Source organism: Malania oleifera, chromosome 1 (assembly GCF_029873635.1).
Source record: "Malania oleifera isolate guangnan ecotype guangnan chromosome 1, ASM2987363v1, whole genome shotgun sequence".
Classification (NCBI taxonomy): Eukaryota; Viridiplantae; Streptophyta; class Magnoliopsida; order Santalales; family Ximeniaceae; genus Malania; species Malania oleifera.
Window position 1 is genome coordinate 36,101,852 of NC_080417.1, and position 13,667 is coordinate 36,115,518.

General features: G+C 38.8%; 1 protein-coding gene across 1 annotated transcript; it reads right to left on the reverse strand.

Annotated features, from left to right (window-relative positions):
* Positions 1–2,019: 2,019 nt before the first annotated feature.
* Positions 2,020–13,146, reverse strand: LOC131146787 (fructose-bisphosphate aldolase 3, chloroplastic). Its single transcript, XM_058096577.1, has 6 exons — positions 12,811–13,146; positions 11,432–11,701; positions 11,207–11,316; positions 10,928–11,018; positions 10,488–10,757; positions 2,020–2,629 (listed from the first exon to the last, which is right to left on the reverse strand). Exons 1-6 carry the CDS (start codon positions 12,973–12,975, stop codon positions 2,351–2,353), a joined length of 1,185 nt encoding a protein of 394 aa, XP_057952560.1. The 5' UTR covers positions 12,976–13,146; the 3' UTR covers positions 2,020–2,350.
* Positions 13,147–13,667: the final 521 nt, after the last annotated feature.

Genomic DNA, 13,667 nt, shown 5'->3' on the forward strand with positions numbered 1-13,667 from the left:
TCTTTTTGTAAAGATATTTATGTCTATTTGTAGCATATTTTGACAGAGCTCATTTGATTTTTGTTACTAGATTCTTTAGCATTCAAGGTAGGTTTATGCCCATCTGATGTTCATGGGGAATGAGATTTTGGGAATGTATAATGTTCAAACAAGCGGTATTGCTATAAGTATGCATGGCACGTTATTGTGATAAAAGATGATTCCGTGGTTTGTTATTTCTTCCATCAAAGCACTATGGGATGCCAATCTTTCTACCCTATAGCATCTTTGGCATGGAAGAGCGTCAAATATGGATGGGATTTAATTAAAGGAAGTTTTGAACTATTATTGAGATGATAAGGGATAGATATCCATGTGTATCCATTTTGTCATGTAGTGTGATAGGTTTTTGAATCTATTCATGTAAACCATGTAAATTAGTTTCATTCATCCATATACTTATGATTGGAACACCATCTATCATTTTTTCCCCCCAAGACTTGGCAAAAATAAATGGCTTTGGCCCCCAAGCATTGGTGTGATGGATAAGCACTAGCATTCTAGTAGGGGAATCATGTGTTTGATTCCAGTTGATGCCCTCGAGTGTTCCTAGTGATGCCCTTCTTGAAGTTGTTCCTAGTTGATGTCTCAGAGGTGTTCCTAGTCTCGAATTTGACGAACGCCTAACCGGTGCCAGAAATCATAGCAGCATCCGATTAATCCAGCTGGCGAATCAGGGGGAAGGCCGCCAACTCGTGAGTTTGGTGCTACATCGGGGGTTCAAAGAGTGGCTCGTCAATGACTGGAGTTCTCACGATAATCCAAAAAAAATAAATAAATAAATAAATAAAATGGCTTTTAGGGAAAGTGTCATTGGAAGACATGCAAGGTAGTAACATTTAGAAGTTTATTGGAAATGGCCAATGCACACCTCGAAAAGGATATAATGTTTTATGTGCTATGTAACATCAATCTGATGACCTTTAAAATATTATACTTTTGTTTCATCTATGCCTAATGTTTGGCTACGGCTGTAGAATATACTTGCGCAGCCTAAAGTTAAAAAATTTATCTAGTAGATCCTTACTCATATTGTACCTATTTGGATAGAGTTGAAACCATTTGAATGCTTGCGAGTCTGAACTGATTTCTAAAGAGCTTCAAGAGTTGAACGTGTATCTGTAATCGATTCCATAGCTTCGAGAGTTAAAATGTCTTTGATCGATTCCAGACCCGTACTATTTTACTAACACCAACCAAAATTTGTCAAAAGTGGTCCATATATGATGCAACTAGGGTTGAGGTAAAAATCGGTCATCACTGACCGAACTAAAAAAGTTCAGTTCGGTTCGGTTAAAATTTAATTTTCATCGGTTTAGTTTAATTTTCTAAAAATTTTGGTATTCAATTATCGATTCAATTTTAGAGAATTTTTTTCAAAAATCAAATTAACCGACCGAATAAATAAATATTAATATATAAATTATAAATATCTACATGTAAATAAGCAAATATATATTATAAATGTTTATATATTTATATTATATACAAGTATAATAAATTTATTTATATTATATATATATATATATATAATTGGAAACGTATTATAATTTTGATTAATTCCGGTTAACCAAATTAAAATTTTAATCGGCTAAGGATTTAATTATACCCCATAGTTTGGTTCAGGGATATGGTTGATCGAGATTTTTTGATTTGAGATTGGAACCAACATTCTCTTCACCTCCAATTGATTTTCTGGCTTCTTCTCAATGCTCTCCTGGTATGGATTTCTACAAAACTTCTAACAAGGATTTGGAAGTATAGAGTTCACAAAAGATGCTGCAAAAATGAACAAACATAAGAACAATAATATGTAATTTAGACTGGGAGCTCAGTTTTCTAACACCCCACTATCCTAGTCAGCTGCTGCCAAACCAGTCCCACAAAATATTCCTCCCCCTCTCCCAACAGGAAGGCACTACCATAATTGTGCAAATACAGTATGTGTCCCATTGCCAAAGCATAAAAAGATAAATAAAATTAAAATAAAAAGTGCAGAACAATATATTCAGCACCACTTTGATTAACATTAATCAAGATGTGCTGTTATTAATCCCAAGATTCATGGATTCCCAAGAGACATAATAGTACATATATTCTCACTCCCACCAACCCCATCATTTCCGCGGGCACTGTTCAAAATGCTCTCCCTTTTCTTTTATTCAACCACTCTTAGGTGAAAAATAAAAAGTACAACACTCACCTAATTACGACTCCTCTGTATCCATCACTATCTAGAGGAAACACGAAGATACAGAGCAGATATCTAAACTAACCAGGGCCAAGAGCTGCAACAGTAACAAACCATGGCTCAATAGGTATATCCCTTGACAAACATTCCTTTCTTTGCTTCCTCACTCTCCCCTTCTGCTGCATACCTCCCAAGCTGGGCCAAAGAGTTCGCCTTTGCACGCACCAAAAGAGCCTTCTGTGCAGCATCAACATTCTCAGGGCGTCCCTGCCATGTCTTAAGCACAGTGTTCTGCAATGCACGTGCATATGAGAAGGAAACATGCCACGGGTTGGGGCTTTGGTTCATTGCATTCAGGTTCAGTGTCGCTTCCACTTCAGATTGTCCTCCTGACAAAAACTGAAAGTAAAGAATAGAGCATGTCCGTTAGTCTTAATTTTGGTTTAACAAGATGATTTAGGACAGGTATTAAAGTTGATATATATAGATAGAATTCAGAGAATTAGAAGAAAAAGAAGAGAAAGAAGAGAAGCAGCAGCAGCAGTAGGGCAACAGAACAGAAAGAGAAGAACAGACGGGGAAGAACAGAAAAGAGCTGAGAGACAAAATTAGAAGAGAAGGAAAAGAACAGCAAGAACCTGCAGAAGAGAGAGAGAGAGAGAGAGAGAGAGAGAGAGGGAAACTGCAATTGATTCAAACAATAACTGTACATCCATTAGCATGTCCAGCACTTAAACCACTAGTACAACTAACACATATTTACAAATAGGATTCAACTAAACACATAATTAAAAATACTAAAATATGTCCCTAAATAATACAAAGAGGTCCTCCATACACAGTTTTCTTAAATCTACGTCTAAAATACGTGTGCCGAATGGGCAGCCTAGGGGGTATTGGTGGTCCTCCATCATTCTCCCCCGGCCAAAAGGAACTGCACCGCAAGTGGGATTGCAATTATAGCTCCAGCAAGCCAGGAGCGCTGTCACGAACATCATCCTTGGCAAGCCATGTAGCATCTAACTCGAGGCAACCTTTCCACTAAACCAGTTAGCTATGAAAACCACCCTGAGGAGACGTCAAAAACTCGTCATCCAAGATGGACTCTACTGTTTCCTGTGATGGAGAAAAAAGGGAGGCTGAGGAGCTGCTGAACCTGCATGGGCATCAAATGGCAAACCAAGAGGCTCAAAAGTGCCTTGGTAAGGCATCAAATCCTCCATACTAAAAACTGGACTAATGGTCATATGAGTAGATAAATCAAGTAAATATGCATTAGGTCCAAGTTTCTTAAGGATGAGGAAAGGGCCAATGGCACAAGCATGGAGTTTTTTAAATGAATTTCTAGGGTAGCGCTCAGGTCTTATGCAAACCATGACGCCATCACCTGCATTAAACTCTCTAGCTCTACAATGTACATCTGCAGCAAGCTTATAATCCATATTACTCGTAGCAAGTTTTCCCCTAAACTCAGCATGCAGCTCATGAATGTGATGGACAAAAGACTCAGCAGGCTCAGAAATACGGGCATCTGGTGGCAAAGGAACAAGATCAATGGGTGCACAGGGTTTGTAACCGAATACACACTCAAAAGGGCTCTTACCGGTGGACCTATTCACAGAATTATTATAAGCAAACTCAACAGTAGGTAGCAACAAGACCCAATTGCCCTGTTTTTCTCCCACAACACACCTAAGCAGACCAAAACTACTATTCACAACCCCAGTCTGCCCATCAGTTTTGAGGGTGGCAAGCAGAAGAAAACAGCAAGTGAGTCCCACACATTTTCCCAAATGTCTTCCAAAAATAGCTGGAGAACTTGATATCCCTATCAGACACTAAAGAACAATTTAGCTACATGAGATGCATAAGAAGTCTTAATACATAGAATGAAATGTGCCATCTTGGAAAATCTATCAACAACAACAAATATGGAATCATGTCCTCGGGCTGTTTTGAGGAGTCCAAGAACAAAATCCATCATGTGTGGCAGTGGCATAAGGATATAAAAGCCAGTTTTGTGTCTCTTAGCTTTGGCTAACTGATAGATGTGGCACTGATTCACTATCCCAGTAACATCCCTCTTTAAGGAAACCCAATGAAACCTATCCTCAAATAAGGCAATGGTTTTATCCCTACCCAAGTGACTAGCTAACCCTCCGGCATGCAATTCCCAAACTAAAAGATCTCTAAAGGAAGCAAGGGGAATGCATAAATTAGTGCCATTAAATAGGTATCCCTCCCGGATGATGAAATTTACGAAATCCCAACAGTGGCCCTCAGTCACCTTTTGAAATATAATCCCAAAATCAGGACAAGTGGAGTACTCATCCTTCAGACAATCAAACCCAACGATCTTTACTCTCAAGAGATGGAGAATAATTCCTACCCTGCTAAGGTTATCAGCCACTTTATTCTCAACACCAGAACGATGCTTAAGAACAAAAGTGTACTCGTTGAGGGACTCCACCCAACCAACATACTTCACACTCAACTTCTTCTATGAGCTTAGATATCACAAAGAAAGGTGGTTAGAGAAGAGTGCAAACTCTTGGGGTAACTAGTATCTCCAATGTTAAAGGGATCTCACCACAACATAAAACTCTATCATATGTGCTATATCTCTGTTTAGCATCTCAGTGTTTTTCACTAAAAAAAAATGCTATAGGATGTCCTTCCTGACTCAAGACCCCCCCTATACCTATCCCTATCCCAGAGGCATCACAAGCCACCTCAAAAATTCTACCAAAGTCTAGATGCCTAAGCATAGGAGCTTCAGTCATCTTCTATGTGACCTCTCTAAAAGCTCTAGCAACTGATGAGGTCTAATGAAACTCTCCTTCTTCAAACACTCAATGATAGGAGCCATAATGGTGCCAAAATGCCCTATGACCTATAGAAAGTAGCAAGCTCATGAAAAGTATAAACCACGGTAAAAGTCCTAAGCTTATGCCACTCTCTAATCGCTCTAACCTTTTCTGGATCAGTGGCTATTCCTTGTGCAGAAATCACAACCAAGAAGGAGCACACTAGACTATAGGAAGCTGCATTTCTTGAGGTTAGCAAACAACTTTGCTTCCCTCAAGGTGGCAAAGACCTTATGAAGATGTATCAAGTGCTCCTCCCTAGACTTACTATAGACCAGTATATCATCAAAGTAGACCACTAGGAACTTTCCTATGAATGGCTGCAAAATATGTATCATAACCCTCATAAAAGTGTTGAGCGCATTAGAAAGTCCAAATGGCATGATCAACCACTCGAATAAACCATCCTAGGTCTTAAAAGGCCATTTTCCACTCACCTCCTAGTCTAATTCTAATTTGGTGATGCCCACTATGCAAGTCAATCTTGGAGTACCAACTAGAGCCAGCTGACATGTCAAGCATACTCTCAAGTCTAGGGAGGGATAAGGAACCTATACTTGATGGCTATTTTGTTGCTGGCTCTACCATCCACACACATCCTCCAAGATCCATCCTTTTTTTGAGTTAGGAGAGCTGGTACAGCACATGGACTAAGGCTATGTCTCACAAACCCTTGTCAAGGAGTTCTCTTACCTACCTATTCAATTCAACATGCTCTTTAAGGTTCATCCTGTAATGTGACAAGTTAGGTAATTGTGAACAGGATGCGATCTATGGCATGTTGAATGTCTTGCATATGTGGTCGCTCATTAGGTATCACTAGGCACAATATCAAAGAACTCGACTAGAAACTCTCCTACCTCAAGTGGGCACTCACATGAAGACTTTTGATCCTCAGAGGGAACCTCTCGAGCGATAACTACTAAAATGCACTTGTTTTCTAAGATCTTTCACTCAAAAGTCCTATGATCAAGAAATTCAATATTTCTTTAAACTAGGGCTTGACAGACCATCTTGTTCCTTTACTTAGGATCTTTAGGGGTGGGTTTGGTAGGGGTCAAAATGATGTTCTTATCTTTGTGCCTAAACACATAAGTGTTTTCCCTACCATGATTGGTTAAATCATGATCAAGCACAGTCACCCTAACAAGACATGGGCCACAAACATCAGGAGTACATCACAAATTCACAATAGGCCCTATCCTTATAATCACCTATTTGGATGGATATAAGACACCTCATGGTAACTAGTAGATTTGTCCTATTTACCCAATTCACCTTAAAAAGCTGAGGGCATGGCTCTCCTATAAGGTTTAATCTTCCTAGAGCAACCTCGGGGATCATATTCATGCTACTACCCCCATCAATAACAAGCTAACATGTCCTATCACCACAACGAATGAAAGTGTGGTAAATAGTGGTCTATTTCCACTTCTCACAATCCATGGTAGTGGATAAGACACACCTAACCACACTAAAATGGTCGTCATCCTCCTCAAAATCATCTACAACCTCACCCTTATCTTCGGGGTACTCAACGGCACCTACAACTTGATTCTCAAAATTGAGCAAATCATCAGTCTCATGCTCTAAAGCTAAAGCTCGTTGAGGTCAACAGGCAGCAATATGACCTCTAGCATGGAAATGATAACATTGCACAAATGAGCTACTAGCTTAAGGAATATTGAGTCACTAGAGCGAACAACATGATGTGACTCTATTTGCTTTGTAGAACTCTCTCTAGGGGTAGACTGAGGGATGGGAGGTCTAGGTTGAGGAAAGGATTTGGACTGACATGATTCACTCACCTGAGATGAAGACCTATGAGAGTAGTTGAGGTACCTTCCAATTTCAAGCACTTTCTGATAGGCTGTCTCTAAAGACTATGGACAGGACAACTCAACCTCTCGCTTGACATCCTCTGTAAGACCATTCATTAACCTAGCTACAGTGTGATGTGTGACCTCACAACATCACTCCTAAATATCAATTTCTCAAATTGATCAATGTAGCTAGCTATAGTAGTGGTTTTTTTTTATGGTTCAAGAGCTCATTGAACAACTAGCTCTTAAAGGAAGGAGAGACGTACTTTTCTTTCAATCATTGTCTCATCACTTCCCACTGGGTCATAGAAGTTTCACCCAACCATTCAAGGGTTTGTTGTACAGTTTGCCAATACTTCTTTGCTAGTCCTACAAGTTCCATCTTGGCAAAATAAACTTTATCCTCACCTCGAATACAGTACCAATTACCAATTAAAGAAATCCTCCATCTCCAATACCCAGTATAAAAAGGAGCTCGGGTCAAGTTTCCCATCATAAGCACGCATGTCCACCTTGACCTTTCTTGTGACATCTCCATAGTCTTCCCAACCCTGCCTAGGGAAATGTGGAAAATGCCTAGGGTTAAATTGGTACCCTAGATCATTAAAACTCCTCAAGGTTACCTTCCTCAAACATAGACTCTAGATTAACCTTAGGCTAGAGGGGCTGAACTGGCCTACATGTCTGTTTTGGAGCCTGACTCATATTGCTAGGTACTAAAGGAACCCCGGGAGTAGGAAGGATACTCTGGGCTGACCCTACTAAATATGGGGAGTCGTTAGGGTGCCTAACAAATGGCTCTATGTCTTCCACAACAGGGTGTTTACCTAACATCTTCAAGACTTGGTCAAACTGCTGTGTGAGCCTGTGAGGTGCACAAATTTTTGGTCCACGAACTCCAAAAGAGTGACAGACAAGTATTGGGTGTCATTTGGTACAAGTTTAGTAGAATTGGGGTCAACGATTTTGTTGGTGACCATGGTTAATGCAATATGCTGCAATGATGCTGAGGAGGACTAAACTTGACTATGAATGATATGAATCCTAAAAGTACTACAATGCACAAACATGAAGCTACAAAATGTAATGCATATGAATGGATATGGTCTCGCATACATGGCAACATGAGATTGACTGGGTATGGGTATGAAGGATGCAATGAATGAGTTAGCTAGAGGAATTTACAGAACAGTGCAGATTTTTTTTTTAAAGGGTAAAAAGAAACTTGGAATTATGCAACTAAGAATTTTCCCTAGTCATACAAACAATAGTCAAGAAAATGTGATAGTTTGTTCACCTTGCAAAGAATTGGAGCATAGATTGAGTTACCATCGAAGTCCAATGTTAGTCCAGCAATTTCTCAAGTCCCTAATCTCTAATTCTCAGGAAAACAGCTGTCAAACAGTAGTTGGAACTCGATCTGAATGTTGAAGACGCTTAAATTCTGAAATTTTCTCAGGCAGCCCAATATTAGGCCGTATATGATCTTAGGAATGCAAACCAAGCTTGATAATTCAATTTTTCCGTAGAAAGCTTCAAAATATCAGGAAAAAGTTCAAATTCTCAAGGCAGGAGGCAGTATCTCACGAGTCTGGGCAAAACAGGAGAATTGCAGCAACTTCCGCATACACGTGGCCAGAATGTGGAGCGCATGAACCGCCGGCAATGGACCTCTGATGATGGGGTCCAGCTAGTGGTAGATCAGAGGGTAAAGATTCCAGTGACGGTGGCTTTGCAAGAAGAAAAACGCAGGAAATGGGGGATTTAAGGGGGAGTCGACTGGCAATTTTTCAGCCAGAGCGTGGGGCCTCTCCGATGATATAGTGATGAGTTTTTTAGGGGTGGTGTTTCGGGCGTGTCTAATTTTGGTGGTAAGGGAGGTGTTGTAATTTGTTTGCTGGAAAAGGGTGCTCAAATTTTAGGGACACAACTAGTATTCTCTGGAAAGTTTCTGCAATTTTTGACTTCAAATGGTGCTCAAATGTTAGGGACACAACTAGTATTTTCTGGAAAGCTTCTGGAATTTTTGAATTTTTTACTTTGAATTGTGCTCAAATATTAGGGGCACAACTAGTATTTTCTGGAAAGTTTCTGAAATTCCCTCTGATGATCGTTTCTGGAAAGTTCATGGAATTTTTGAATTTTTAACTTCGAATGGTGCCCAAATTTTAGGGACACAACTAGTATTTTCAGGAAAGTTTCTGGAATTCCCTCTGATGATTGTATAGCGATGAATTTTTGAGGGGTGGTGTTTTGGGGGTGTCTGATTTTGGTGGTAAGGGAGGTGTTGTAGTTTGTTTGCCAGAAAAGGGTGCTCAATTAAATGTTTCTGCAATTTTTGCCAAGAAGAAGTAGTATTTTCTGGAAAGTTTCTGGAATTCCCTCCAATGATCATATAGCAATGAATTTTTTAGGGGTGGTGTTTCGGGGGTGTCTGATTTTGGTGGTCGGGGTGTCGTGGTAAGGGAGGTGGTGCAGTTTGTTTGCTGTAAAAGGGTGCTCAAATAAAAGTAAGAAGTCAGCCGGAGCGTGGGGCCTCTTCGATGATCATATAGCAATGAATTTATGAGGGGTGGTTTTTCGGGGTTGTCTGATTTTGGTGGTGAGGGAGGAGGTATAGTTTGTTTGCTGGAAAAGGATGCTCAAATTTTAGGGATAGATACAACTAGTATTTTCTGGAAAGTTTCTGGAATTTTTGACTTTGAATGGCTGCATGGTGATCGTGCTTTGCTCTGATACCAATTTGATGTAGGACAGGTATTAAAGTCGACATATATAGATAGAATTGAGAAACAAAATTAGAAGAGGAGAACAGAACGGAAAGAGAAGAACAGAACAGAAGTGAGACACAAAATTAGAAGCGAGGTAAGAGGAGGAGGAGAAGAAGAAGAACAACAAGAACAGCCAAAACCTGCAGAAGAGAGAGAGAGAGAGGGAAACTGCAATTGATTCAAACAATAACTGTACATCCACTAGCAAGTCTAGCACTTAAACCACTAATACAACCAACACATATTTACAAATAGGACCCAACTAAACACATAATTACAAATACTAAAATAAGTCTCTGAAAAATACAAAGAGGTCCTCCATACACATCTTTCCTAAACCTACACCTAAAATACGTGTGCCGAATGGGCAGCCTAGGGGGTATAAGTGGTCCTCCATCACAAGATCAAAAAATTTGTTATTCAATAGCAACAGTTTGACAAGCACGACTTGCAATTTTAGAAGCCACAAAAGCAATATTACCCTCACCGAGTGAAGGTCTTCTAAGTTACAGATTATGCCCTACATCAACTGTGGGATTACAATAACTAAGCTTATTGGAGTCGATATTCAAGACATGATAACCACCTTTAAGGCTAAAAATCAATTCAAATGCATCATCCAATTATAAAACTACCAACTAGAAACATTAAAAATTTTGTACGAGAAAAAAAAAAAAGAATAAAAATAAGAGAGGAACCCGCAGGAGGTACTACAAAAAAAACAATTTAAATTCCTCATGCCAAAAAACACAAAACACCAATGTAGCATATCACAAAATGGTTAAGGAATTTGTACCATGATTCCAGGAACTGCAGGAGGTACTCTCCGCTTAAGCATTGTGAGAGTAAATTTGGCAATGGTCTCTGGAGAAGCCTTCTCCTTGTGTTCAGCCCCTGGGGTTACCATGCTGGGCTTAAGTAGGATCCCTTCAAACAAAACATTGTTCTCTGCCAAGTAGTAAAAGACTTCTGACCACACACGCTCTGCCACTTCAAGCGTCCTTTCAATTGGGTGGTCCCCATCAAGAAGAATCTCAGGTTCCACTATGGGCACCAGACCGTTGTCCTACACATGAAAAAATCATGACAATGTCAAACAAGGGAAAAATATCAGTAAAGCAGTAATATAAGTTAGATTAATACTGTATCAAGCACATTGAGCTTTTTCACCAGTGTCATCCTGCATTTTTCATCCCATTTAACAATATTTTTGCAATCTAGACATCAAATTTGAACCTGAGAAATAGCAGCATAACGAGCAAGTCCCCATGCAGCTTCTTTAACAGCCAAAGCAGATGGACCACAGGGAATGCTAACAACTGTTCGCCTAGACACAAAAAAGACGCAAAACTATAAATTTTACAACATTGCACACAGTTAACAAAAGTACTAGCAAGAGAACACTAGAATAAGACTTTATTTTAACCCACTAGGCAGAAACTACATAGATAGCATACAACCAGCAAGAAATTGTTCACAAAGTGTCAATAGATGCAAAAGAGAAAAATTACTTACCACTTTGCAAAACGAGCACCTTGCTTATAGTATTCAGCAGATCTTGAGGCCAAACCATCCAAACCTTGGCACCAAGATTCATTGTTTGATCCTGGTAGGGGAACCAAACCCTAAAATCATGTTTAAAAATAACAAATGAGTAATCACATTACATGAACTAAATCTCACATTGGGAGCTTGGATAGAACAACTAGCCAAAATCTAGAACAAGTGCTGAAAGCATACCTTATCAACTTTAATGCCAGGTACAATATTTTCCTCCCGCAAGCAGTCCACAAACTTCTTCCCATCTGTTGTAGACTGGAAAAGTGTTTCCTCAAAAAGAATGGCACCAGAAATGTATTCACCCAATCCAGGAGTAGTCAGCAAAAGTTGTCTATAAGCCTGTCGATTGGATTCTGTGTTGTCCAAGCCAATGGATGCTAACCTCTTCCCACAAGTTGCATTTGATTCATCAATGGCAAGGATGCCACGACCAGGGGAAGCAATAGTTTTCTAAACCAACAATAAAAACATCAAGAGCAATTAAGACCGGTACAGCTAAACACGAACTTGCAGCCTCATACGAAAATAAAGCTTACAAGAATGCTAAACACGAACTAGCAGCCTCATACTAAGAGGAAAAATCAAGTTATCTTCCATAAGTGTTTCAGTGTTTTCCATTTCTCCCATGTGTGCATATGCACTTGTTCATTTCTCATGAACCATGAAGGAAATGAAACACAAATGGAGACTTAAATAAACCAAAAATTTACTACAACAGCATAAATAAGAACTCTATAATATGATGCAACAAAATAAAAAATGAACTCTAGAATAAGGAGTCAAAGTTGTTTCATATAAGCAATGTAAGCATGTTAAGACAGTAATGACATGTGAAGGAAGCAGCAATATTGCAATGAGAAATATATCCTATGAGCAATTTGAAAAAAATTCAACCTACACTTGAATGCCTTTCACAGCAGGAAAAGAAAAGATAAGACACTAGCAGCATGAAAGAATTTTATTTCTCTATGAGTTGGACAAAACTAGCAGCAACAAGTTTTATCTAATTTTTCTGATAATTTTTTTTCTAAGAATTTAAATAAGCGTGATAAATAAGTTAAAGGCACAGTCACGTACGATTTAAATTAGAGTAAAATTAGTTGATTGATACTCATAATTGTTGGAATATAAGCGATCAAGTTTGTGACCAGAAAGCAGAAATAGATTCAAGTGGAAAAAAAAAAAAACCAATAATAAGGATGGTAAGAGGAATGACCAGATTAATCTGCAATAAAAAGGTCAACCACCGTTGCAATAAACGGTCAACCTCAATAACTCAGAACAAAACTTATTCAAAATCCATGGCAATTGAATCAGGATCTGCAAATTATACATTTCATTTTGAGTAGAGCAAAGATCAATCGGCCATGAAGGTTATATATTTTTTTTCTATATTAGATCCATGCACAATCCGACAACTGTAACAACAACAGCATATCTTTAGAGATTAATCAATCAAAAAAATACAATGATCTGAATCAAAACATGCTGCTAAATCAAAAATAAAAAACTAAAATTAGAAACAAAGCTCATGAGTTGAGAGGCAGGAAAGAACTCACAGCGGTTTCGACGAGTTCGTAGGAATACGAAGCGGCGCGGATCGGGAGGGCGATCCGGCGGGAAAGGATGGGGGCGGAGGATCCGCGGCGCGAGGTTAAGGACTGTTGCCCGATGAACTGCGAAGACGAAGCACTCAGCTTCACCAAACTCGCAGCAGCGGCCATTGCTGGAATCGCAACACCTACAACAACAAAAACAAAAGCAAAAACGGCAGATCAAGAAAGAAGAGAGGTGTGCGCCTTGGTTAGTAGTTGAGCGAACTCTGCTGTCAGTTTCGAAGGGTCCCTTTGATGATTTGGTAAAACGTAAAACGACAAGAGCAGTGCGGGACGGCCAACCACTGGACTGTTCTCCAAGGACCAAATTGTCCCTAGGGTTCAATATTTTTTCGTAAATTAATTAATTAATCAATTGAATGGGAAATTTTTAGTTTACTCGACTTGATTATTTTCAATTAGTTTGATTGAGTTTTTCAAAGTCGAATTAATCAAATTAAATTTAAGATATACTGTGGGATAATAAAGATTAAAAAAAATCACAAAAGACTAATAATTTTCATTTTTTTGGAGAGGCAATATACAAAATTATATAGATTTTATTCCATAAAAAGGAAAAAAATGCAAAGAAAAAATGAAATACAAGGAAATAATTTTTTTTGAAAATAAAAAGAAAAAATATAGAGGTAAAAGTGGGCAAGCAATCTTCAGTTTCAAAATCAAACTTGTAAATTAGCAAAATAAACATGTGAGAAATGTGAGAAAATTAGGATAAATGCTGATGAAGAAAGTTTAGTGTTAATTGATTAAATCAATATTAAACTGATTGAATCCTAAAATTTTTAAATAGAGATTCCATA